Source organism: Heliangelus exortis, chromosome 4 (assembly GCF_036169615.1).
Source record: "Heliangelus exortis chromosome 4, bHelExo1.hap1, whole genome shotgun sequence".
NCBI classification, from domain to species: Eukaryota; Metazoa; Chordata; class Aves; order Apodiformes; family Trochilidae; genus Heliangelus; species Heliangelus exortis.
This window is the reverse complement of record NC_092425.1, coordinates 3,743,462-3,767,022: the sequence shown is the minus strand read 5'-3', so window position 1 is coordinate 3,767,022 and position 23,561 is coordinate 3,743,462. Positions and strand designations below refer to the sequence as shown.

Below are 23,561 nucleotides of genomic sequence, written 5' to 3'. Positions count from 1 at the left end.
ATCAGAAGTGCTCAACGTGGACCCCTCCTGTGCAGCAGCCATGGTGTGATGTGCTGAGCTGTCTAGTTGCAGCATTTGAGAAATTTGTCTCTTTTTCTCACCTCTCCAACCAATCTTCAGCTCTTCACATGTGATTTTGGGGGCCCTCCAAGTCCAAAGCCATGATGCAAAACCTCTTTTGCACAGACAGGGACCTAAACCTGCATCCTCAACACTGTGGCAGGAGGACTCAGTGGCACAAGAACTCATTTATTTATGAAAGCATTCCTATTCCTATTCCTATTCCTATTCCTATTCTTATTCCTATTCTTATTCCTATTCCTATTCCTATTCCTATTCCTATTATCATGTAACTTTTCATGATGTTCTGGGACTCTGTTGTGTGTTCTACTTAAAATCTATTTGGGATTCTGACATATTTGGATCTGGCTCAGATGTGAAACTTGGCTCCGGACCAGAATCTCACTCACGTTAAGTCTAGTGGTGATATGAAACCTTAAACTAGGATTTGTATTTAAATTAAACAAGACTAGAATCCTTCAAGCTGTTCTTGTAGGAGCTCAGCTGTATTTGGTGGCTACCTGAGCAGCTGAGGCTTTAAATAAAGTCAGTAACTGCTTGCTCAACTTTTACCAGCATGATCAGAAACCTTGTGAAAAAAAAAGAAGAATCAGACTTCTTTCAAAACCTAACTGGAATGTAGGCTTTTCCCTAAAAAACATCCCACTTTTAGCCATGAGTTTGGGTTCATACTGGAAAATTAAATGAATTTTTTGTTCTAAGACTTTCCTTGGTATTTTTGGTAGCAATGAATGAGCCAATAACTTAATGAGGGAAAGAAGAAAGATGACCAAGGCAAAATAGCCATGAAGCATCATGTAGCTGATGGTGTTGAACACCAATACAAATTTTGTCATTGTGCACATTGCTGGCTTCAAACTCAAAAAGAAAATTCCAAACTGGAATCAGAACGTAGCAGAACATTTATTTTGGCACATTAAGCATGGAAGCAGATATTTAAAGCAGCTTTTGGAGGAAGAGTCACACCTTTCAAAACAAAACGAAGCCTGTGTTCACACCTCACATGTGAAAACTGGACCTAAAAATTACTAAAAATTACATTGGCTTCACTACATTAAACACAGTGCAGCACATGGAGCCATCAAGAACTTCCTTAGCTCCTGGGACCTCCAACCTGTTCCGTGCCATGATTCCTGCCTTTTTATTTTTCCCTTGAGTAAATAAATACATTTTGTCCCATCTTCAGCTTACCAAGAGGTGCCCAGAGGCTGTGCCCTTCTGTCAAGCAGTGTGGACAAGAGCAGGAAAGCTGCAGAGCAGAACCATGGGTGCTCCTGAGACTGGCTGTGAGTCTTCAAAATACATAAAAGCAACTTCTTTTCAAGTTCCCTCATGGTATGAGCTTTTAGTATTTGCATTTTCAAACTCTTCTGAGATCTTGGAGGGCAAGAAACTACCTCACTGCTTCTTCTCTTCTCTTCTCTTCTCTTCTCTTCTCTTCTCTTCTCTTCTCTTCTCTTCTCTTCTCTTCTCTTCTCTTCTCTTCTCTTCTCTTCTCTTCTCTTCTCTTCTCAAGATGGGGGTGTTGAGGCTGGAGAAGAGGAGGCTCAGGGGAGACCTCATCACTCTCTACAACTCCCTGAAAGGAGGTTGGAGCCAGGTTGGTTGTAGCAGCTGTCAGTAAGGCAAGACATGGGCTTAAGCTCTGCCAGGGGAGGTTTAGGTTGGATATTAGGAAAAAATTCCCTCTACAGAGGGGGTGATCAGACATTGGAATGGGCTGCCCAGGGAGGGGACGGATTCTCCATCCCTGGAGGTTTTTAAGAAGAGGCTGAATGAGGCACTCAGTGCCACGGTCTGGGAACCACGGGGGGAGTGGATCAAGGGGTGGACTTGATGATCTCAGAGGTCCTTTCCAACCCAAATGATTCTGGGATTCTATGATTCTGGGCTTCTGAGGAGCTGCCTCCAGCAGAGCAGCCATCCAGGGGCAGCCCTGCAGCAACCAGCTGTGGTGGTTTCAAAGCAAATGTGAGCCAAAACTTTGACTTTGTGGTGTTCACAAGGCTGCTGTTAAGACGAGAGGGGGGTGGGAAAAAAGTAAAAAGCAAACAGCAATGTGGTAACTTTCCCCTTAACACAGGAGGCATTGCTGGAGTCCCTGTGTATGGCTGAAACAGCCCCTTTATTATGCACCTCTTTCAAGAGCTACCTTGCATGATGGGGTCCTTGTTCTCTCTCACCCTCTCCTGCTGTAAGTTTTCCAGATGAAATCATACTTCCTTGAAGCACTTCTTCATTGCACAGTCAGCAACTTGGCTCACCTGGGAAATAAAGGCTAATTTGGCTCTGTGCAATTCCAGATTTGTATCAGAGGCATTTGAGATAGGCAAGATTAACTAACAATCATTGCAAAAAAACCCCCAAAACTAGAGACACTTTGGAATTGTCACAGGAAGCTAAAAATTGTGATCAGCATGCTACCCAGGTAACTGTGAACTATGAAGTTATACAGACATCTTTGGAATATACTTACAGGCAATTAAAACAGGATTCTTAGATGATAAATTACAGCATCCTCCTTCATTTGAAATTTCTAAGCCATAGCTAATGTATCCCCAGCTATTTTTTTTCTCTAAATAGATTGCATCCATGTGACTTTCTATTCTCCTCTGTCTCAATAATCTGTTTCACTTTTTTAGCAATTAGTATTACAGAAGAGACAGCCTTAGCTCAGAACAGATTCTCAGTTCATTTCAGAGTTCATTGTTGGATGATGGAAAAAACAATTGAATCAGAGACTGAAGTGAAATGGTTCATCTGAGCACAGAAATGCTGTTTAGTCTTTTGGAAACGTGGCACTTTCTATCTCAGGCCATTATTTCAGGAAAGAAATAACACATGAATCAGTGTATAAACTCACCACAATCACTGTGGCTCTGCTGATGGACAGGACTTGTGAAAATGCTTCCTCTCCAAAATGCACACACACTGAGCCTTCTACTTCATCAGGGCTTCCCATCCTACAACCCACAGCACTCCTTGGGCAGTACTTGTGAAGTACTTAAGGATGAAAGATATTGTGGAAAAAAAAAAAAAAAAAAAAAAAGTATTTTTAAAGCACTCCAAGAAGGGTAATGAATAAACTTTGTTAGGTTTAGAACATGGTGTGGCTTTAGGTAAGTATGTGGTCCCTCTTGGGGCAAAATGGAGAAGTAGTTTTGGTCTCTGAATGGAAATGGGTTTAGAGGGGAAGCAAATTGTGGCTCTTAAATGGAAGTGAGAAAGAAAACAGTGCAAAGAGCCATCCATGTGCCTGGCTTCCTTGAGAGGGGAAGTCTTCTTAAGAGGCAAGATGTGGTCTGTACTTGCATAGACAGGGAAATAAGAAAATAGCTTCAAGAGGTGAGAAATGCCAAAGGAATAAAATAGGTGTGGTAAAAGAGGTGTTTAAGGGGCTTGTTCTTCCTCAATGTATTCCCTGAAATCCTGTTTAATATTAATGGGACTTGAATACACAGCTCATGGGGAAAGAACGGTGACCTTTGTGGGCTTAAAGAGAATCCTGCAAAATTCAGAACAGCACAAGAGGTAGCCAAAAGAAGTTGTTTAACTTCTAAAAAAAGTACTAATGCACAGAGTGAGCCATTGGGAAAACAAAATAAGACCAATAAAGCAGAGAAGATCAAAGAGAGAGTTGATTTGAGAGCCATATGATAAACCCAAGGAAGCCAGAAGCTTCCTTGTCACTAGAAGGTCTCGTTGAGCTGTACTAATGGCATCAGATACTTAGCCCATAATAAGGAGCTACTGCTCACTCCAGCCAGCAGGTAACTGCAAAGACAAGGACATTTTTGACAGCACATTACTATGAAGACTGTTCCTTCCCCTTTTCACTGTGGGATGCAGCAAATCCTATGATGAAATGCACCTCCTCACGTGATTTTCCATATTTCCATGAACCAAGTAAGTCAAGAGAAAGCATTGCAGATGCTTATAGCAGAAATAAGCTTCTGCTGGCAGCATTTAGGAAGATGCAGCAGGTCACTCCCCAGTGAGCAGCAGAGCTCTGCAGAAACCTGGAGAGGTGGGATGGGTGGCAGTGCAGCTTCAGCTGGGAAGGAAACAAACTCTGCTGGGAGGAAAGCTGCTGCCTCTGAACTAGGGGGAAGAGGAGACAGGCCTGGGAGGGATCACAGGAGCCACAGGAAGAAACAGCAAGGGTGGGACATAAACACAGAGGCTGATTAATTTTGATGGGTCCCATCTCCTGCCTTCAATAAATCAATCTGTGTCAGCCTCAAAGCTGGAAGATGCAATGCTCTGGCAGAGGCCTCTGAAAAGCTGATTGCTCCAGCATAGCCTGGCTCACAAGGGGATGAATGGCAGCAGTGGGAAGGCTACAGCACTATAGCCCTGCACATGGCTTCTCTGTGGTTTTTTTTTTTTCAGTGTATATTTTCAAATCAGCATCTAGCGAAAAAAAAGCTCCCCTAAGCAACAGAGCTGAATGCTGAGGAGCAATTAGCAGAGCTACCTAAACAGGAGGCTGCAAAGACCCTCAGACTCTGTCATCAGACTGGGAAGCTTTACATCAGGGCTGTAGTTGGTGAAGTTTTGCAGCTGTTTATGGCAAGCTGTTGCATATTTATGGTATTGGTTTCAAAACTCTTCACACTTTTATAAGTATTTGGGACTTTTCTGTAAATGTGGATTGAGACGAAGACTTTGGAGTGTTTTTTACACATTGTAATCATATACAGGCATGCTTTCACTTGCAAAAAAAATTATATTCCTTCTCTCTGCATACATATATCTCTATCTCCCCTGTTTTATTTTAAGCATATGGATTGGTATTCCTGTGGGTAAACCACCTAGAAATTAGTTCCAGAACAGAGACGTTAATGGAGACTCAAATAACCCAAACACATAGTACAGCTGATGAAACCTTGGCAGCAAAATATTTCAGCATTGCCAGGAAAAAAAGTAGATTCCCACCTTCTGGCCAAATTTTATTACCCTTTTGATGACCAGTACTACCATTTTGCTTTGGTCTTGGTAACTTTTCAGTATCCCTTACATTCTTCAGATTAATGTCTTGATGCCTGCAGCCACAACACCTAGGACTGGGATCCTGTTGGATTTCTGTGGATAAGCTGAGGTCAGCTGAGCTGGGTGCCCCAGGCACCCATGGGTGGCTGCTGAGCAGCACAGCAAGCTGGCCCAGCAGCACCACTTCTACAGCACCAGTGGTACCATCCCTTCCCATGTGGCAGAAAGATGACAGGCACTTGCTCATTAAAGCTTCCAGGAGGCATTTTATTGAGGAGTGAGTTATAGATGCCTATTTGCTGGCTTCCTGAGGGGAGATGCTCTGCTGCTGGGTTTTATATTCATCATGAAGTTCATTGGAAAAGGTATTTTCCCTTCCTTTCGGGTCTGTTTTGTGAAGCATCTGCTCTGTTTCATCCAGGCTAGGGCTGATTTCTGTGGAAGGGAGTGATTCCTATGTAGGGTTTACACACGACAGCAGCAGGCAGAGCATTGAGGGGCAGGCTTAATCCTCAGCTGTTTTCCAGCTGATATCAAAGAGCTTTTATATTTAGTACGTCTCAAGCACTTACAATCACAGAGGACAGAGAAGTATAGAAAGATAGAGTAGAACCAAATTATTCTCCGGGGCAAGATGAAACAGAAAATTAAGAGCACAAGATTTCCTAAATGGGTAGAAGTCCCCATTCAATAATAGTGAAGAATGATCCACAAATCATCCTGCTGTTTCAGCAGGACAGTATATTTAAACATTGAAGTGAGGCAAAAACCACTGGGGTGCTGATGTTGGGTAGGTATGCGTCAGAAAAATGATATCTAAGTATGTACCCTGAGAGAGGATTACTCCAAAAAAACTTTTTCCTCTCTTTCTTTCATCCAGGAGTGCAAACTCTGCATCTCTGCTCACCCACTTGGCCTTCCACATCAAGCAGAAAATACTTCAGCTGCAGTGATCAAACACATTCCCTTGCCTGCCCCACTGGGGGAATGCTGCTCAGAAAGCCTGCTGGGGTCTGTTTCTGTCCCTCCAACACTTTAATTTTAGACTGTCCTTAACCAGAAACGTCAGAAAGACACATTTTTAGAGGTTTTAACTTACCCAGAACAAAACTCTCAGATGGAAAACAGTCTTTCTTAAATCCACTGAACACTTTCTTGATACAAGATGTTCCCAGGCTGAGCACAGGGCAGCCTTTCCACATGCAAGATGCCACCTTCTTCATCTTGGAGATGGCTTCAGCCTGTCCCCAGCTAGATGGCAAAACACATTCATGAAAGTTCTTCTATCTCCCTCTAGTCCCTGTATAAAAAATATGAAGTGGTTTGTGTCACCCTGGTGGATCCCTTCTGCCCTTTTGCTTTTTCATCCCTTCTGTTATTACCACCCACCATCTGTTTTATTCTCTCAACCCTACTTCTGGCCCATCAAGAAAGAGACCTCAGGAGCATCACCCTCAACTATAAAAGGCCAAAATAAACTCCCTCTCTTCATATTTTCCTCCAGAGATTACTGCTTTCTGCAGTGTTAACACAGAGTTACCCTCCTGCCCTGCTTTCCTTCTTTCTCAGCCCCCATCATCCCTGTATGACTTGTTGCCCAGGTATTCCTGCTCTCCTATGCTTTCCTTTTCCAGTGTCCTTCCTAACTACCTGAGAGGATGAGAGAGAAGAGAGCATTCAAACATTCATGTAACCTTTAGGTTTTGACTGTGTAATCCTGGAAAGAAAAAGGGACAGCAAAGCTTGTGTTGATTTCTAAGCAGAAATATAATGCAGTTTTCTGGGACGCAGACACATGGAGGGGTCTGGGTGAAGAAGAAGCATAGCAGGGCTATGGAAAATGGAAGCCCTGCATAAGAGAAGACTAAAGAGCATGAATAATACCAAGTATGGTAAATGAAGAGATTACCTAGTGGTCCCTTCCTCCCTTAAGTCAGTATTCACTGGGTTAGACCTCCACAGCCAGCATTGTCATCAAAGATTTAAATTCTCTTACAAGCACGGCAACTGGGGAGCACAACCCAGCTCAACTTTACCTTTGGCATAAAAATAATACAAGTAGCGTACAGAATATGACAGCTACAAGAAGTCTATGACAGTAATTTGAAGAATTTGTGTCCCTGGAAGGTGCAGTAAAGTCTCTGGCAGCTGGAGGCCTGATGGAGTTGAGATGATGCAGACGCAAGGCTGGGACCTGTAATCCCAAGCAGCCGGGCTATTTTATTGTGCTCATTCATGTGAATGCTTGTGAAATCTACAGAAGATCTACAAATTCTTTAGCTGATAATATCTCCTGACTGGCTTCCTTTATCTCACTGCTCATTGCAAGTAAAAGCCTCCTAAATTTTCATGAGAAGAGTTTCGGATGCTTTTCTGACTGATGGTTTATTTTTTTAGCTCTGTGATTCTCCAGGGTGCTCAGTAACACCTTAATTCCATAATTTTCATGGTAGCAGCTTAATTTTTGCCCAGGTATCACAGGTATCTTGCCCCCTGAGAATTTCACATGGAAGGGGTTACAGTGCCATTCATAGATGGAGAGACAGGTGAAAGAGACATTTAACATTGATTTTTTTCATTTTTTTTAATCAGCCTCAATCATTTACCATCCCATGCTCTAAAATCACCTTTTCAAAACTTTTACAATTGCACAGCCTTCAAGGAATTGGGCTTGTTTCCTTCTTTCCCTCTATAGAGAGGGAAAGAGAAGCCTGGAGACCCCCAGAGCCAGGAGCTCAGGAATGCCTGCTGGACATCTCCATGTGCTCCCACTCCACAGATCCAACCCCAATACAAGGAGAGGGAAAGGGGGTGGTCTGACACCTGGCTGTTTGATAGGGATAAAAGGCCTGTGAAAACTAGAGAATCATCAAAAAAAAAAAAAAAAAAAGCTAAATCCATGGTGCACCTGAGAGCAACCCTATTGGGTAAGGTTTTGACAAGTACAGGCAGCTTAAAACTTACTTTGTTCTGACCCAGAAAAACTAATTATAAGAGATAAGCTTTTGGCTGGTTTTCTCTTTGTATGTTGGTTTTATTTCTTTTGTTTCTTTGCTTGCTTGATTTTTCCTGGGGTGTGATGTAGCTGGGCATTTGTATCTTCCTACTAAAGGAATTTCCACACATTCTTGATCTGAGCATGATCAGGAAGGAAAGATTTTTCTTTGCAATATTTGTATAAATAAGCAACATTTCCCCAAAAACTTTGTTCGTGTTCTTCAAAAGGGGATTAAAATCTTCAGCTGCTAATGGGATAACATTTTTAAACTGTGCTTGAATAATGAGCAGGGATTAACATTGTCAGAGGTAGTCAAAGTAAGAAAACAAATAGAATAATAATAGAATTGGTATTTCCATTGAATCCAAAGCTGATCTGTTCAAATTTTTGTATTTTATCCTGAAGCTATCTTCAGCAGTGGCTGGATAGTCTTCAGAATAGGACACATTTGCCTGAAATCAATCATCCTTCATTAAAAAAAAAAAGATACATTTCATTTATATCATTGAATTACATAATGTGTGAAACCAAATCTGAAATTAAACTTCCTCTTAAGGTAAAAACACTTTTGACAGCTGTGTCAGAGCACTCATTCTTTGACTGCTGACCTTTTCCCACTTTGCTGAATTATTTCCTATAATGTGACTGAGTGAGGAGTTAGTAGTGAGCAGAGATCTGTGCCCAGGGCTGCCTGAGGCAAGGAGAGACTCAACAGCTGGCTGAAAAAGACAGATGTTCAGAGCCCACCTTATCACCAATAGCATCAAGAAAGCAAGCTGAAGATAACTGAGGATGCTGGGCATCCTGATAAGGATTTTCACTTGATATCATCACAGTAATTTGGTTAAACAGAGTGAAAACAGGGCCCTGAACAGAGTTGTGGAAGCCAGTTGAAAGTGAGACACTGATACTCAAATATGGAGTAACTGTAAGAAGATATTTTATTCCAGATAAATTAATTGAAATACTCTTATTTCAAATTGTGGAGAAAAAAAAAAATTAACCACCAAACTTCATTTGTCTTTAAGCCACTTGGACTACACCATCCACTGAACCAAGGGAAGAATTCCTGCTGCAACCAACTCCTTCATTTTCTTAAAACCTATACTGCAGTTTTTCTTCTGCTTGCTTCCTGGCTCCTTCTTTTTAATTTGGTAAGCAAATAATCTTCCTTCCTTGTGCTGCTTTCCCATATTCCTGATTTTTTATTTCATGATAACACTTTCCATCTTTGACCCACAATGCCTGTAGGTTTCAGGAGGTTCAGCCCAGTTTCAGGATGTAAATCACTGATGAAGTTTATAGAAATATATATATATAAAATTAATCTATGATCTTATGGTTGCTCATGTCCTGTGCTCTTCCCATTTGCATTTCTGGTAACTTTTGCCTTTGTAGTGGGGAATAAAAATTTCTTCAAAGTTACTGTTTCCTTTTTCAGAGGTGGCTTCCATTGTGATCTCTCAGGAGCATACTCTTCATTGTAATTATTTATATGATAAATATAAAATATTTGTAATATATATATTTATTTATATGATACACATACACTTCTTAAAGGTAACTGCTTCTGAATGCAGACATTATAAAGTAATGACCTCATGTGAATAAGGCAGGAAAAAGGCAACCAGAAACTTGGAATTAACAAGACATAGAAATTTTATCTGCTGTATAATCAGCCTTTTTTGCTGGATCCTACATTCTGTCCTGCATCTTGGCATTTTTATAGCCTCCAGCACATGTGAAAGTTTACTTCCATGACTAATCCTGTTGATTTGGATCAGACAGCTCACGTGAGTGAAGCTACATCTTAATACAGGACTTTGCAAGCTCAGAAACTCTTTGGATGAACCTTGTCCTCCCAGCCTTTTCCCTCAAACCCCTGAATTCCAGTGGTGTTCATTCATAGACAAATAAACAAACCAGGGAACCAAGGGATATTAATTGGCCTGGAGCCAGGGCAAGGATTTCTTTTTTTTCAGCCTGAGGTTCACAAGTCTGGTCTCCTCATCCCATTCCTGATTATGGGTCTCCATTCAGTAAAATCCTGCCCAGGGACTCCCAAGGGTCTCCTGAATTTTAAAGTAAATATTTGAAGCTGTGACAAATGTCAGAGAGTTAGTTTATCTGTTATGAGGTGTTGTGTAATACATTCACGTGGAAAATGCTCATGATTTTAGTAAAAATAACATCCAGCATCTGAATTTTACCTTGAATCAGTCATTTTGTAGGTCTAGGAGAGCTGGTTTCATCATATTGAAAAAGGAAATCCTGTGAAATATATTAAAATCCAGATGCAAGGGTGGGGGTTTACTTTATTTTATTTTTTTATTATCAGGTTTGCCAAAATACCAATCAGGTTATGGAACTAATAAACTAAATCCTATGCTCATGTGACCTGATTGCCTCTCGTCTACAGATAAGTCTGACATAAAGATTCAAATATATGAAGTGTTTGTACAGTAGATGTGAAATGAGTATATCTAAGTCTTAAATCACAAGCTAGTGTTGTCCAGCTGCTAAGTATATTAATGTACTGCATCATCTATACTGTACTTTAATGTGCTTATATTCAATTTAAAGTGCCAGTAGGCAATCAGTTTGTGTCTTTGAAAGTGAGAGGCTTTTCCAGCTTTTTTATTTTTATTTTTTTTTTCAGTGAATTGAGTTTTTTGCTGGGTTTTTTTTGGTGCTTCTGTGCCCTCTTGGCAGGTATTAGGAGCAGATCAGTGAAAAATACTGTACAGCCTAACCTGCCAGAGAGCTGAGAAGCCAGGCAAATCACAAAAGCACTTGGATTCTGGTTCTGCCCTGAATTTTACCCACATATGTATACAAAAGTCGAGTAAAATCTGATTTAGGGTACTCTAATTCAAAGGCTGAGCAGAAGTGAGGGGAAGGGAGGAAGCAGTGGAGTGCAGACACCATTCCTGTCCCCATATAATGAATAATATATAAGCTCCATTTGAAAGCTGGGACATTTGGGACAGAAAATTTTAACTCCATCTTGGATATGGCTGTTATTGACCAAATTTTTTCCTTGTGTGTCACATCAGTTCTAATACAGCCCCAGACTCCAATTTCTACTTGAATTTTATTCTCTGCCTTTCTTGACCATGTGGGCAAAACACTTTACAGACTGAACGTAGCTTGTTGTTTCAGCTCCTTTTCCCCTGATCTGTTTTGCATAATTCTAATGAAAAGTTTATGCTGGATCTGGTAAAGAAATCCAGTTGCAGACTGGGGATTGGTCAGCCAGAATCCGACGTGCTGCAGACATAAAAATATGCAAAAAAGAACTCCAGACACTAGTTCTGTCTGCTGGAAAATTGTTATCTGCAAACATCCAGCCACATCCTCAAACACAGCCCCATGAAATGCAAACAGTAGCATCTTGTGTCAATACCTTTGGCCTGGTCATGCAGGAGATCTGCTGAAACATGGCATTTAGAGATCCAAATCTTCAAAGTGAGAGCATTCTCCTCCTGGTGGGAAGTGTGGCTGCCTCTGCTCTGTGTGTAGGAGCTCTTCAGCTCACCTTATTTAAAATTCTCCTTCTTTTTTTGCCACTGTTTGAGTTGGAGGGCTTCAGATCTCACACTCTACCTGCATGTGTTAATGGCCAGCTCAATATATCTGGGGTTCAGTTCTTATTTCAAGCTGCTTTATTCTAGCTGCCAGACACACAACAAGCTCTTAAAGCATTTTAAGTATTTTGTAACCTCAGCTTGCATGGTGTATCACCTTAAGTGTGACCAGCAAAGTCAGATATACAGTTCCTGCCTGCAAGCAATTAAATTACTGTTTGGCCATGTGAACAGCCATCTGGTTTACTCCTGGAGTAGAAAGAAGTTTGACTCCTTGGACCAAGTTACTCACTCTAATTCAAAACCTATAAATCTTCACCAATAAAAAATGTAAAAAAGTAAGGACTTTTTTTTTTTTTAAGGGAGAAGAAAAAAATCAGCTTTTTCATTGCACGGAGAGCTTTCTCAAAAGTGCTGCAGCAATCTGGTTTCAATCTTAGCTTGTGATCCTAAGGAGATGCCTTCTTGACTCTGGCATCATCGTGGCTGCAAAATAAGCAGCAGGCTCACTGGCACTCAGCATACACATGTCCTGGGTTCACTCTGCCTCCTCCTGCTTGTGGAAAGACAGCAAGGCTGAGTCTTAAGTGGTTTTTTTCTCCAGTTTATTGTGTTTAGATGGGGTAAATGTACTGCAAAGCTGCTGGCTGCCCACTTGATGGTATCAAGCAACTGAGCACAGGAGGGTACAGTGTACATGTACATGTACATGACATGACCAGATAATTTCATGACAGATAAATCAGCTGTGTTATGTTCTTCACCTACACTATCAAGTCCTGTGCTAGATTTAATCAGACTGTCTTTAATTTAGCTGCTCATTTTCTGGAGTCTGGTCTCATCTGCTCTGGACCAGCCTGGCCTCCAACAGGAAGATCATGTTTTTTTCTGTGAGAGGATTCTGCTAACTGTCATCCTCAAAGACTCTCTGGTATCTATTTCTGTGTGAAAAACAAAAAAAAATTAGAAAAAAAAGCTTCTGGAAATAATTTGTTCTCAAATTCTGTCATTATCAAATAATTTCTAAGTGTTTTAATAAACTTTTAGATGACATCTTTCCCCTAACCAAGCCTTGGCAAAAAGAAAAATCTAACTTTAAGCTGGAGCTAGGAGGAAGGCTTGGCACTGGTCTTTCTCCTCTCACTCTTTTTCATCATGTTTCCTTTTATCTCAGGATACGTGTGAGCAGACAGATGCACAAGGAATGAATGAGCTTCATCTCTTTTCAGAGGTGAGACCAGGAGAGGCTAAGATTCTTTCCAGGTCTGTGAAGGTATAGAAAAAAAAAAAGGCGGGGGGGATGAAAACAATTTCTTGGATATTTTAAAGGTGCTCTTTCCTGGCTTGGGCTCTAATTCTAGTATGGCAGAGTTTTTTATTTGTCATAGGCAAAAATAAAGGTTCCTCATCACACCTCTCAAGAATAAAAAACCTCCAGCCCGAGATTTGCCATCCAGTTGGAAAGGGGCTTTCCATCACATCCCACAGAAACATGGTGATCTTGCTCATCTGGCAATTTTTACAATGTTAAGTATGTGTAAAACAAATGCAACAAAGGACTTTCTGTCTCAGGCTACTTCATTGCTGACTTGGAATGTGCCTTGTCCAAAACAAACGGACAGCACGATGCTGGGACAGAAAGATGCTTGGACAGACTGACTACAGCTTCTGGCCAAGCAAAACAGTAAGCAAGGTCACATTGATGGGTCCATACCCTACACGAGGCTCCGAAGCAGGCAGACAAGTCCATATCTGCACTGAACTGAAGCAAGTTGATCCCAGGAAGAAATTCCACCCTGGCAGCACCCACCCAAGAAGGGCAGAGGCAGCAGCGGGTTGCGGGCAGCCGTCCTGCCCACAGCGGCGCCCCAGTCACCCCCCCTGCATAACCCAAAGAGGATAATAATAATTTCCTGAGGGTTTGGAGCTTTGCTTTGCTGCGTGTCACCACCAGCAAGGGTGAGTAATGGCACTGGTTACTAACAGCAGGGGGTGATGCTAAGAGCTGGAGCTGGCGCCGATGGCTCCCAGCGACTCGCTGGCCCACCAGCCGCTCCGGGGCAGGCTGGCTACAGCTCATACCATGCTCAGGGGGCCCATGCTGTGCACCAAATAAGAGCATGTGGGTATTATTTGTTTTCTTCTGTCAGATTATTCGTTCCAAATACCATTTTGTCTTCTTCTTGCCAACAGATAGTCTGCGAGCGAGTCCTTGTTTTGAAAAGAACAGTTGGGACTCGCATGTCCTGATAGTAAGGTATGGGCCACTGGGGAGAATTTGTTTGCAAATTGGGCATTGCAACTACTCACTGTTTATTGTGTCACCTGGGGCTGTGTCATTGGGATTTCTCCTCCCTGGCCAGAGTCCACAAAACGCTTTTTTTAAGAAAGGAGAAAGACAAATTATGAAGAAAAAATGACTAGCTGTGAACTTTGGGTATGTTTTGTTTGAAGTCTTTGTAATTCCACTGAAACCCACAAAGCTTTTTGGATCCATGTTTTCATGGCAGTTTCATGGCAGACTGCTTGGATATTTGGGGAGACAATAGGTAATAAAACCTCACAAATATGACTCTATATGGGAACTTGATTCATAGTACAAGCCAGCACACTCAGTCTTCTCTGAGAAGTGTGATGGTTGGACAGGTCTCTTTTTCATCCCACAAGTCTTTGTATCTTGTAAGCAGTCAGTATTCATGTGAGTAAATGCCAGCCAGGGTGATCTACATCTTTCATCAGAGCCTGGTCCTGCTTTCAGAAGCTTCTCTGATCTGGGAAATTACCTGGGCAAAAAAAATGCCACACCAAATGCTGTGCAGGAAGTGCACTGTGATAGTGCAGAGATGGGAACCAAACCACAACAGGTAAATAAGAAGATGAGAGGCAGAGGGGAAAGAACAGAAATGGACAAGCTTTCCACCAGGCCATGAGTGCAGTCTTTTGGATACAGATCCTTCTTTTCCAGTTGTACAAACCAGGAGCAAGGAAAAGGGGCTGGTGTGCACGACACGGTGAAGAAGCAACTTGTTAAAAAAAAAACAACAAAAACCCCCAAACCAACAACAAACAAACACGTAGAAAGAATCAGCTGAAATTAAACAGCCTCCACGAAACAGGGAATTAGTGCTCACTGCTCCTTTAGAAGAGAGCCCTCTCCTCGCATGAAGGCTCTCGCTGGGGCGCCGGCCGCTGAGTTATTACACACGTTTATCCTCCATGCTCTAAAAAAAGCACAGGATGACAGAGAGCTCCCCGTGGTTTATGCCCGCACCCTGGCCATGACAGCCCGGCCATAAACCACCGTAAATCAGCACCGTGTTCCACAGCTGACCCCGGCGGGGCAGGCAGCCTCTTCCAGGTACCACCCCGCCATCGGCTATCACTCCTTCACCCCCCCACCCCCCCATCTCCATCTCCATCTCCATCTCCATCATCTCCGTCTCCATCTCCGTCCTCATCCTCGTCCTCGTCCTCATCCTCGTCCTCATCCTCGTCCTCATCCTCGTCCTCGTCCTCATCCTCATCCTCGTCCTCGTCCTCATCCTCATCCTCGTCCTCATCCTCATCCTCATCCTCATCCTCATCCCTCCCCGTCCCCGGGGCCTCGTCGCCCGCCCCCCCCGTCGTCTCCCCCCCAGCCTTTCCTCCCCTCCAGATGAGTTAATCAAATCCCCCGCGCGCCGTGCCTAAAATTATGCAAAGAGAGCTCCTCCGCCCAGGTGAATAAATTACGCTAATGAGGGCGAGGAAGAGAAGGAGGAGGTGGGACGGCGGGAGAGGTGGCAGTGACTCCGCGGCGCGGCTGGGTGCGGGGCAACGCGGGGGCTTCCCCGCCTGGAGCTGGGCTGGTGGGCGCCGACGGGCAGGTGGAGGGGGAGCAACAAGTCCGGCGGCTGCGGGGAGGAGAAAGGGAGGCGGAGGGGAGGTTGGGGAGAAAGGGGGGGGGGGAAAGATCCCTTCCCGCCCCGCTCCTGAAAACCTCTCTGACAAGTGGCGAACCGCTAGCAGAGCACGCTGCTGCCTCCGAAGGGCGGGTGGAAGCCGCGGGGGCTCGCCCCGCACCCAACCTTGCTGCCGGCTCTGGGCTCCTCGGAACCCCCCGCTCCCGACGCCCCCGCCGAAGGGCTGAGGCGCGACCCTCCGCCGGGCTCCGTGCGGTGTGGTGCGGGCTGCTGCTTCTCTTTTAAAGTGCGTGAGCCCCTCGCGGGCTTTTCTCCTACTCACCGCAATTTTATTTTTTTTTAATTTTTTTTTTTTAAGAGGATATTGTTATTTTGCTTTTCCGTCGTTTATTTTCTCCTACTTTACCGCTTTCGTTGCGGCTGCTCGGAAACTAATTGCCTCCATGGGGGGCGGAGGAAAGGAAATCAAAGCTGCCGCAGCCGAAGGGTGTAAGAGCACGCCGGGGAAGAGCCGCGGAGCCGCAGGACGGGATGGCAGCGGGAAGCCCGGTTGCGGCGGGGAGCGCTGCCCCCCGCTTCGGGCCGGGCCGTGCGGTTCCGCGCTGGCCGCTCTCCTCTCGGCGCTGGCGGCCGCCTCCTGCGTCTACCTGGGGGTGCGGACCAGCGACCTGCAAGCCAGGGTGGCGGCCATCGAGGATGCCCGAGGGGGCTTCTCTGCCGCCACCCCGCTCCCCGGTTACTCCTTGGAGCAGCTGAACGCGATGATGCAGGAGAAAGTGGAGCGACTCCTCGCCCAGGTGTGCGGGACCGGGGGGGGGGGAGGCTGCGGGTGTGCCGAGGATTGGGGGTGGTGTGTGCGGGGCTGAGGTGGGGAAGCCGGAGCTGTTCCGCGGGAAATGGGGAAGGAGCAGGGAAAAGTGAAGCCGCAACCCCGGGGAGCGGCTGCGGGGCCCGGGGGGAAGCGGCTCCGGTTGGTGGGGCGGGAAGGTTGGGGGGCTGCGGGGGATCCCCCGCCTGGGCGATGCCGGTGTTTTTCTCCTCCGTAATTTGTCGCTCGGTCCCTGCGGTTCTCTATAGCACGTGTTTAAAAAAAAAGAAATAAATCTACAGCGGGTGTGTGTGTGTGTAAGCACTGGGGGCAGAGGTGGGAGAGAGCCAGCGCCGTCGGGCTTGTTTGTTGTTGTTGTCGTGGGGGTGGAGAATTTAGTGAGACACCTTGGGTCGTGTCCAAGCGAGGAAGCCACCGGGCAGAGCGGTGAATCCCATCCTGGGGCCGGGATGGGTCGGCGGCGAAGCGAAGTGGCCCTCTGCCCTCCCTCTCACGTTGCTTCTCTCGTCCACAGAAATCCTACGAACACTTGGCAAAAATACGAGTAGCCAGAGAAGTGCCTCCAGAGTGCAACTGCCCACCAGGTAACAGACACGGTTTGGAAATCTCCTTTCCGAGGCTTTTGTTGGTCGGGGACTTTTGGTATCTTGAGTTTTTCAAACAGGCATCAGCCAGATCCAGGGGATGCCTCATCAGCCCACAGCTGTGCCTTGTGAGCTAAAGATGCAAAGCCCGGAATCATCTGTTTCCACTGTGGCACTTGATTGGGGCTGATTACTTATTTAAAACACCTGGTTAGGCTGGTGATGCCAAGCAGTAACACCTGTGAGGAAGTTAATGGGCTCCCTTAGCAAGGAGAGAGAGAGAGACCACCTGAAACGGGTCAGTATGGAACCAAGGCATTTAGTCCTCAGGTAGGGAAGTGGAACATAAGTTCCTAGCAAAAATATTGAACCATTTAGAACATGGATTGAAATGGGTGGTTGAAGATAGCAGTAGTATATACAAGAGCTTTTTAGTTTTGTTTGTCCGTAATCTTGGATGAAAGAACTTCCTCTAGGAAGGGACTGCAGGTTTCAAACAGAGGGTTCAAAACTGTGTTTATGTAACCAGTGATGTTGCTTGGCTATGGAAATGGGGTCTCCTAATACTGGGACTGGTTGTGCACACACATGCTGCAATGTTTCCTGTGGGTTTTGTGCTGCTTTATGATAGTCTGATAACAGTCAATATTCACTTAGCTTTATAAACTCCTGCTAATACCTCCCCAAGTTCAAATTGCATCTTAAAGGTTAAGAAAATAATGCCAGTGTTTCACAAGGCAGCAGAAGAATTCCAGTGTCTTCTGTGGGATGTGTGCACTAGATGCACAGCATGCTTTACCCATCCTGCTGCTATGTATGGAAAACTATCTCCTTTAAAGGTGGAATATTTACTTTCAGCAAGACTCAAGCTGATGACATTTGCCGACAGGATGTGTGATTCAGATGTATGTAAGGAAGAAGCTCTTCCAGTCTGAAAGCACCACTGGGTCTTGGTGTTAAATCTGATTAAAATGGTTGCTACAACTGAGAGCAGAGTATTTGCTGGCTGGTGTAAGAGCTCCTGTGACTAGCATGAAGGGACAATATTTATAACTAGAACTGTTTTACAAGCGTGCATAGAATTTTTCAGTTCCCAGCTTGTTTTGGTAACTAATGGTCAACATTGGTTTCTTGCTGTGCTTTATGTAATTTCTTCCTTTAAGGCAACCATACACATACAGTGTTGATACTGTTTTTTTCCTGATGCTTACCTGCAGTAAGCTACAAAATGGATGCTTCAATTTTAGGGTCTTTATGTTGTATGCAAAGATGTATTCTGTGAGCCTTAGATGTTGCTGAATGTGAAGCCAAGTTTGCTTCCTTTCCCTTCTCGTTTTAATCTGTGTTTGGGTACTGTTCTCCTCAGTATCTACTTTTCCAGTTAGTGTTGTGCTGCGTTACCTCCTGTCTACCACTAGAGCTCCACATTATACCAATTTTTATCTGACCTTTTTTCTTAAGAAGTGTATTTTAGCACATAGGCAATGAGTAACAGAGTATTTCTTGCACAGATTGTAAAAATCCTTGCTAGAAGAAATATGTATTTTTAATGCCAAAATAAGGTGATCTAGGAAATATATTCAAGGGACAGAGGTTTGTTAGACCGGGAAAACTTGTATGACTCATTAGGAAATAAATAAAAAAAATAATTGCAGAGAAGATTAGCTGGTATGGGGATTAGAAATGTGATGTGAAGCTTTTCACCTCTAGGTAACTATCTCAGTTTAGTAACAACTTTCGGAGTCCCTGAAAGGTGTTGCCATGTGATAAGCCTCTTTTTTGGGCAGCTTAAAAAGAGTTGATGCTCTCATGCTTGTTGCCAGGGGACAGGTGCCTACCTCAGAATGGCATCATCTTGGGGGCTTGTCTGGGAGGACCGTGGCTTCCTAACAGCAGGAATTAGGCTGAGCAGGGGGTGGGAGGAGAGCAAAGAAATTGTTGTTCCTTCATTTGGTTCACTTTGTTTGTTAGAATTGCTTTCTCACTGGGCAAAATGGACTATTTATTATCATCTGTAATGCTGCTATTACGAGTTTGGACTGCTGTGTTGGGAAAGGCTGTTGGTTTAATAGGGAAGGTATCCTGGAAACTCGGTGCTTTTTCTGTTGGCTGCTGTTTTGTTAAGCATAAATTGCCTCTTTCCTTCTCCACATGGTTCCCTTTTGCTGCTTTACTCTGTTCAGCTTCTGCACGTCATCCCTGGGTTTCTGCAATAATAAAATATGGCTGTTGGAGATGACACTGGAAATGATGCCTTCATGGTACAGAGATGATTTTTTGCAGCATCCTTATGCTGTGAGAAAAGGCTGCTGCCAAATGGCCACCGAGGCAGCTTCCATCATCCTGCTCTTTCAAGAGAAATAAAGAGTGTTTTTAAATTAGTATTTTTAAATAAGTTAGATTGTTCTCTACAAAAAGAAGAGAGGGAAATTCAATCTGCATACCCAGGGGTGAGAATGTGGTCTCAGATTAAGGATTGAAGTTATACAACTGGTGTAGATCTCCTTAGCTTGAGATGTTCATCCCCTTGTGGCTCCTCATGGTGGGAAGTTGTATGTGTAAAGGAAGCTGGGTTGAAATAGCTTGGATACCAGAGGCAGCCAGATTCACAGTCACTCATAGTTTGGAAAGCTGTCCACATGTAGCTCCTTTTAATTTAATTTACTAGTTGCCTTGAACTTTGTCTAGTATTAAGAGTGGTCACATTTATCCTTAAAAACTTTGTTTTCACTAAACTTAGTTTTCTTCCTAATTATTATTTCTAATTTTTTTTCTACTAGAATCACAAGGAGATCCTAGAGCTTTGATTTTAATTCTGCAGGACTAAAACCAGATACCAAAGACTTTGTAAATATTTTGAAAATTACAATAGCAGGCATTCTTTTTCTTCTTAAAGCAAAGTAATAAAGTTTGAAAAGTAAATGCATGCTGACATTCCTCTTAAATTACCTCAGCTTTAACAGGAGTGCCAGCTTACACCCCATACAGGCAATAGCACTGCAGTCACTGCTGGCAGAAAGCCTTCTGCACATTGGACTAAAATTATTTTAAGCATAATAAATTAATTTTCCTGTTCCATATGTATTGTAAATTCATGTTTTTCTACTGTAACAGACGAACAAAAAAAAAGTAAGTGGGTAAGTAATTATTTCATTTGCTTGAATCTTTAAATGGCTGTGGGAGCCTACGTGGCTTTTATTGGGAGATGAAATGCCAGAAGACAAAGGTTTTTTGGAATATCAGTGGGTCTTATTTTGGCTATAAGTTTTTACTGGGAAAATAAGAGCTTTTTTTCCCTGGGAAAGCTGTTCCACGGTGCTTCAGTGAGATGATGAGTCTGCTGTATGTGTTTTGGTAGCAGCATGGATAGTAAAAAGCTGTGTATTTTCTTAGCATCCAAGTACTGGTTTTGTCATCTTAAGCACCTAATGTTTGTTTTGACATGCTGTGGAAGTACAATTTAGGCACTCTTTCATAGTTCAGCATGTTCCATAAGGGCTGTTCCCTGGAGCATTGTGATTAGTGAGGCTGAAAAAATGGAGGAAAATTCAATTTTGGGGATTAAAAGAATACCAAAATAGGTATCAGCAAGATATTACTTATTTTTTAACGTTATGGTTACAGTGAAGCAGTTTTGCCAAGACTGAAGAGGTAAAGAGGAGCTGGCTTAAGTGTTTATCAGAAGAGAGACCCAAAAGAAAACACAGAGAGATGCAGAAAGTATCCAAAGTATTTCTCTCTGTTACTTAAAATTCTAGAGTGTGCCACATGAACCTGGCTCCCAGCACTACTTATTCCTCTTGTGCCTGTATCATCTATTTGCTGAATGCAGTGCTCAGCTCTAAATTTGTAATTTTTCTGACAGGGCTTTGAGTTTCCCTTTCATACCTGCACTGGTTTAATATTTTTCATTTCAGTTCCTAGATAAAGATGTTTATTGATGTGCAGTAGCATGCAACCTTCTGGGTAGTGTGTTGTCTTTTTTGGATGACTGATTAGAGATAGTTTTTTCTCCTCACAGAACAGCTAAATATATTTTATTGGCTAAGATGTGACCTTTTAATTCTCTTCCCTCTGGGTAAGGAGGTGGGGTGTGCAGCATGATGAATGAAACATAATGTGGCTTAAAGGAGAACTGATTGACAGCAGACTCCTGTTTCTTGTAGTATTAATGGATGTCAGTAGTGGTGTAGCACAGCTGCAAAAGTGTTATTAAAAAAAAAAAGTTGAAAATGTATTAAACTTGCAAGGTTTTGCCAAACAAGGCATAGAAAAGGAAGGTTTGATTATCTGCATTAACTGTTCTTATATGAGCTTTAATAATAATACAAGAACATATAGACTAATAGAATGTCAGGTTGGAAGGGACCTTGAGCATCATCTGGTCCAACCCTTCTAATATTGTTCACATGAGATTTCCCAGCACCCTGTTGAGCTGAGACTTCAAACTTTCCAAAGTGGGAGAATCCATCACTTCCCCTGGGACACCATTCCAATGTCTGACTGTCCTCAGAGTGAAAAATTTTCCTCTGGTGTTCAACCAGAATCCCCCCAGGAGACCCTTGTGCCCATGTTCTTGCACCCATGGGCTCTCACAGAGGTTCCTGGATTTCCTTCCACGTGGCAACTGCTGTGTTGCTGAAGTGTCAAAGCAATCCAAGTGCAACAAGTCCTGCAGTGTGACAAATGGCTGTGAAATCCACTTCTGGAACAATGTTTTTAGTGTGTGTGCATTGGTTAGTTTTGGGTTTTTTTGTTTTGTTTTTTTCTACAGTTGTTAAATATATTCACCTATTTCCTTGCAGAAGTCTTTAAAGGTTGAATAGCTGAATTCTGTTCAGCAATGCTCATCCCCTGCCCCTTTCCTTAAAGGTCAGTGGGTTCTTGGGAATGTGTTGCCAGGCCAGCACTGTAGCACTCATCTTCCTTTTCCCTCCTTTCTAAATTTCCTGGCTGCAGCTTGCTTGTCTGTTTTCTTGTTTTCTTAGGGCACTAAAAACCTGCTAGCTTTGAAAACAGCATGACTGACAGAAGCTGCCTTTATAGAGCCCCTCTAGGTTGCCAGATAGAATCATATGATGAATATATTCACCTTACCAACTCTTTGAAATAATCCATCTTTGATTTAGATGGAGTTTAAGTCATGTTGCTCACTCCAGCCTCTTCAGGAGGGCTCGTCCACACACGCCACTTTCTCCCTTCATTCTTTCAGTTGCTTTCCTTAGGCAGCCCCAAAAAGGAAATCTGACTGCTTACTTAGAACTGATAAGAAGCTGTAAGAAGGCACAGAATAATAAAAGCTGGAAGAAACACTTTCCATTCTGTCTGATTAAAGCTGCAGCTTGCAGTTAGATAACAGAGCATTGAGCATGGTGCTGCAGGCTTGCTTTTTGGGAGCATGTGGACCATCATGGTTTTTTACAGGTTAGACACCCAGCAGGGCAGTGCCTGCTTATATTCATCTGCTTGAACCTTTTTTATGAGGTTAAGTTAAGCAGAAGAAGCTGTTTGTGGGACAAAATTTTCAGAACTGAAAGTGCCTGATTGATACCTACCTTGCACGTAAATACAGCTAATTTTTCTCTGTGTGGACATGAACAACTTTAGGAATAGAGTTGATTCCCTGGAAGATAATTTTATTTGTGCCTCTGGAGCAAAGGTACCTTGGCCATCCTTGTCAGGGATTTCCTTCCATCTGGCTCCCAACTGCAGTCCTGGGATCTGCTTTAACTTTGTGGTTAAGCTCAGTACAGCAGCTTCACGTCAGTAATTTCCTCAGCTGAAAATGTGCTGCTCATAGCAGCAAAGGGAAATGTGTAGTGCAAGAAATTGCTAATGCACAGAGGTGCCTAAGCTAAAATTATCTGCTATTTAAATATTTCTGCAGGTTGTCCAGTTACAATTTTCTGATTTGTGAAGTAATCCACTTGTCCCCTCCTTCATTTTCATGAATTAAAAGAACTCATTGAAAGATGTGATGCCCAGTGTAAAACTTATCCTTTCTGGTTCTATCCTGCTCTTCTGTCTTCTTTTCTGAAGTGTGGGGGGTGTTGTATCCAAATCAATTCTCATTTATATCTACAGAGACTTGTTTATAGGAGCAGGCATTTACTGCAGTTAGAAATACTACATGGATGTTTGGGGAGAACAATTTCTTTTTGTGCTTGGAAAGCTTTGAAACAGATGATGCCAAGTTTTTTTTAAGAAATAAGTTACTATACACCCATGTAAATCTGTTCACTCAAAATATATTTTCTTATCACTATCAAAACTATAATGATAGACCTTTGTACTGCAAAGAAAAAATGGAATGAAGAAAGTATAAGAGTTGGTAAAATGGGGATGTTACTTTTTAGAATAGCTATTCATTTGTTTCCTGCTTATTTTCAATATCTCTATAATGGCACAGAAAAAAATCCAGAGGTATAAGTTAAAGGTTTAGCTTATGAATGAGGTTCCTTCCATAAGCATAAACTCATCCTTAGGATACTGTGCTGAGGATGATGCTGAAAAACTGATTTAAAAGATCTTTTCTAAATCAGGGGTTGGAGAACACAGAAGGAGTTTTGAAACCAGCAAAATGTATTG

At 43.1% G+C, this 23,561-nt stretch overlaps 1 protein-coding gene and 1 long non-coding RNA gene across 3 annotated transcripts in view; both read left to right on the top strand.

The window, feature by feature from the left end:
- Positions 1-15,086, top strand: part of LOC139795722 (uncharacterized) — a 41,472-nt gene extending 26,386 nt beyond the window's left edge. The window contains exons 3-6 of one of the 2 annotated variants that reach the window (XR_011725669.1): positions 1,268-1,367; positions 8,477-9,225; positions 12,263-13,617; positions 13,852-15,085. This is a non-coding gene — a long non-coding RNA (uncharacterized lncRNA). Of the gene's footprint in view, positions 1-1,267; positions 1,368-8,476; positions 9,226-12,262 lie in introns of both variants that reach the window. The other variant, XR_011725668.1, reaches the window with a different exon arrangement.
- A 514-nt stretch (positions 15,087-15,600) lies between these two features.
- COL25A1 (collagen type XXV alpha 1 chain) overlaps positions 15,601-23,561 on the top strand; it is a 264,348-nt gene continuing 256,387 nt past the window's right edge. Inside the window, exons 1-2 of the mRNA XM_071742677.1 lie at positions 15,601-16,357; positions 16,904-16,973. Of these exons, the coding sequence (XP_071598778.1) occupies positions 16,004-16,357; positions 16,904-16,973 (424 nt within the window). The 5' untranslated portion in view covers positions 15,601-16,003. The remainder of the gene's footprint in view (positions 16,358-16,903; positions 16,974-23,561) is intronic.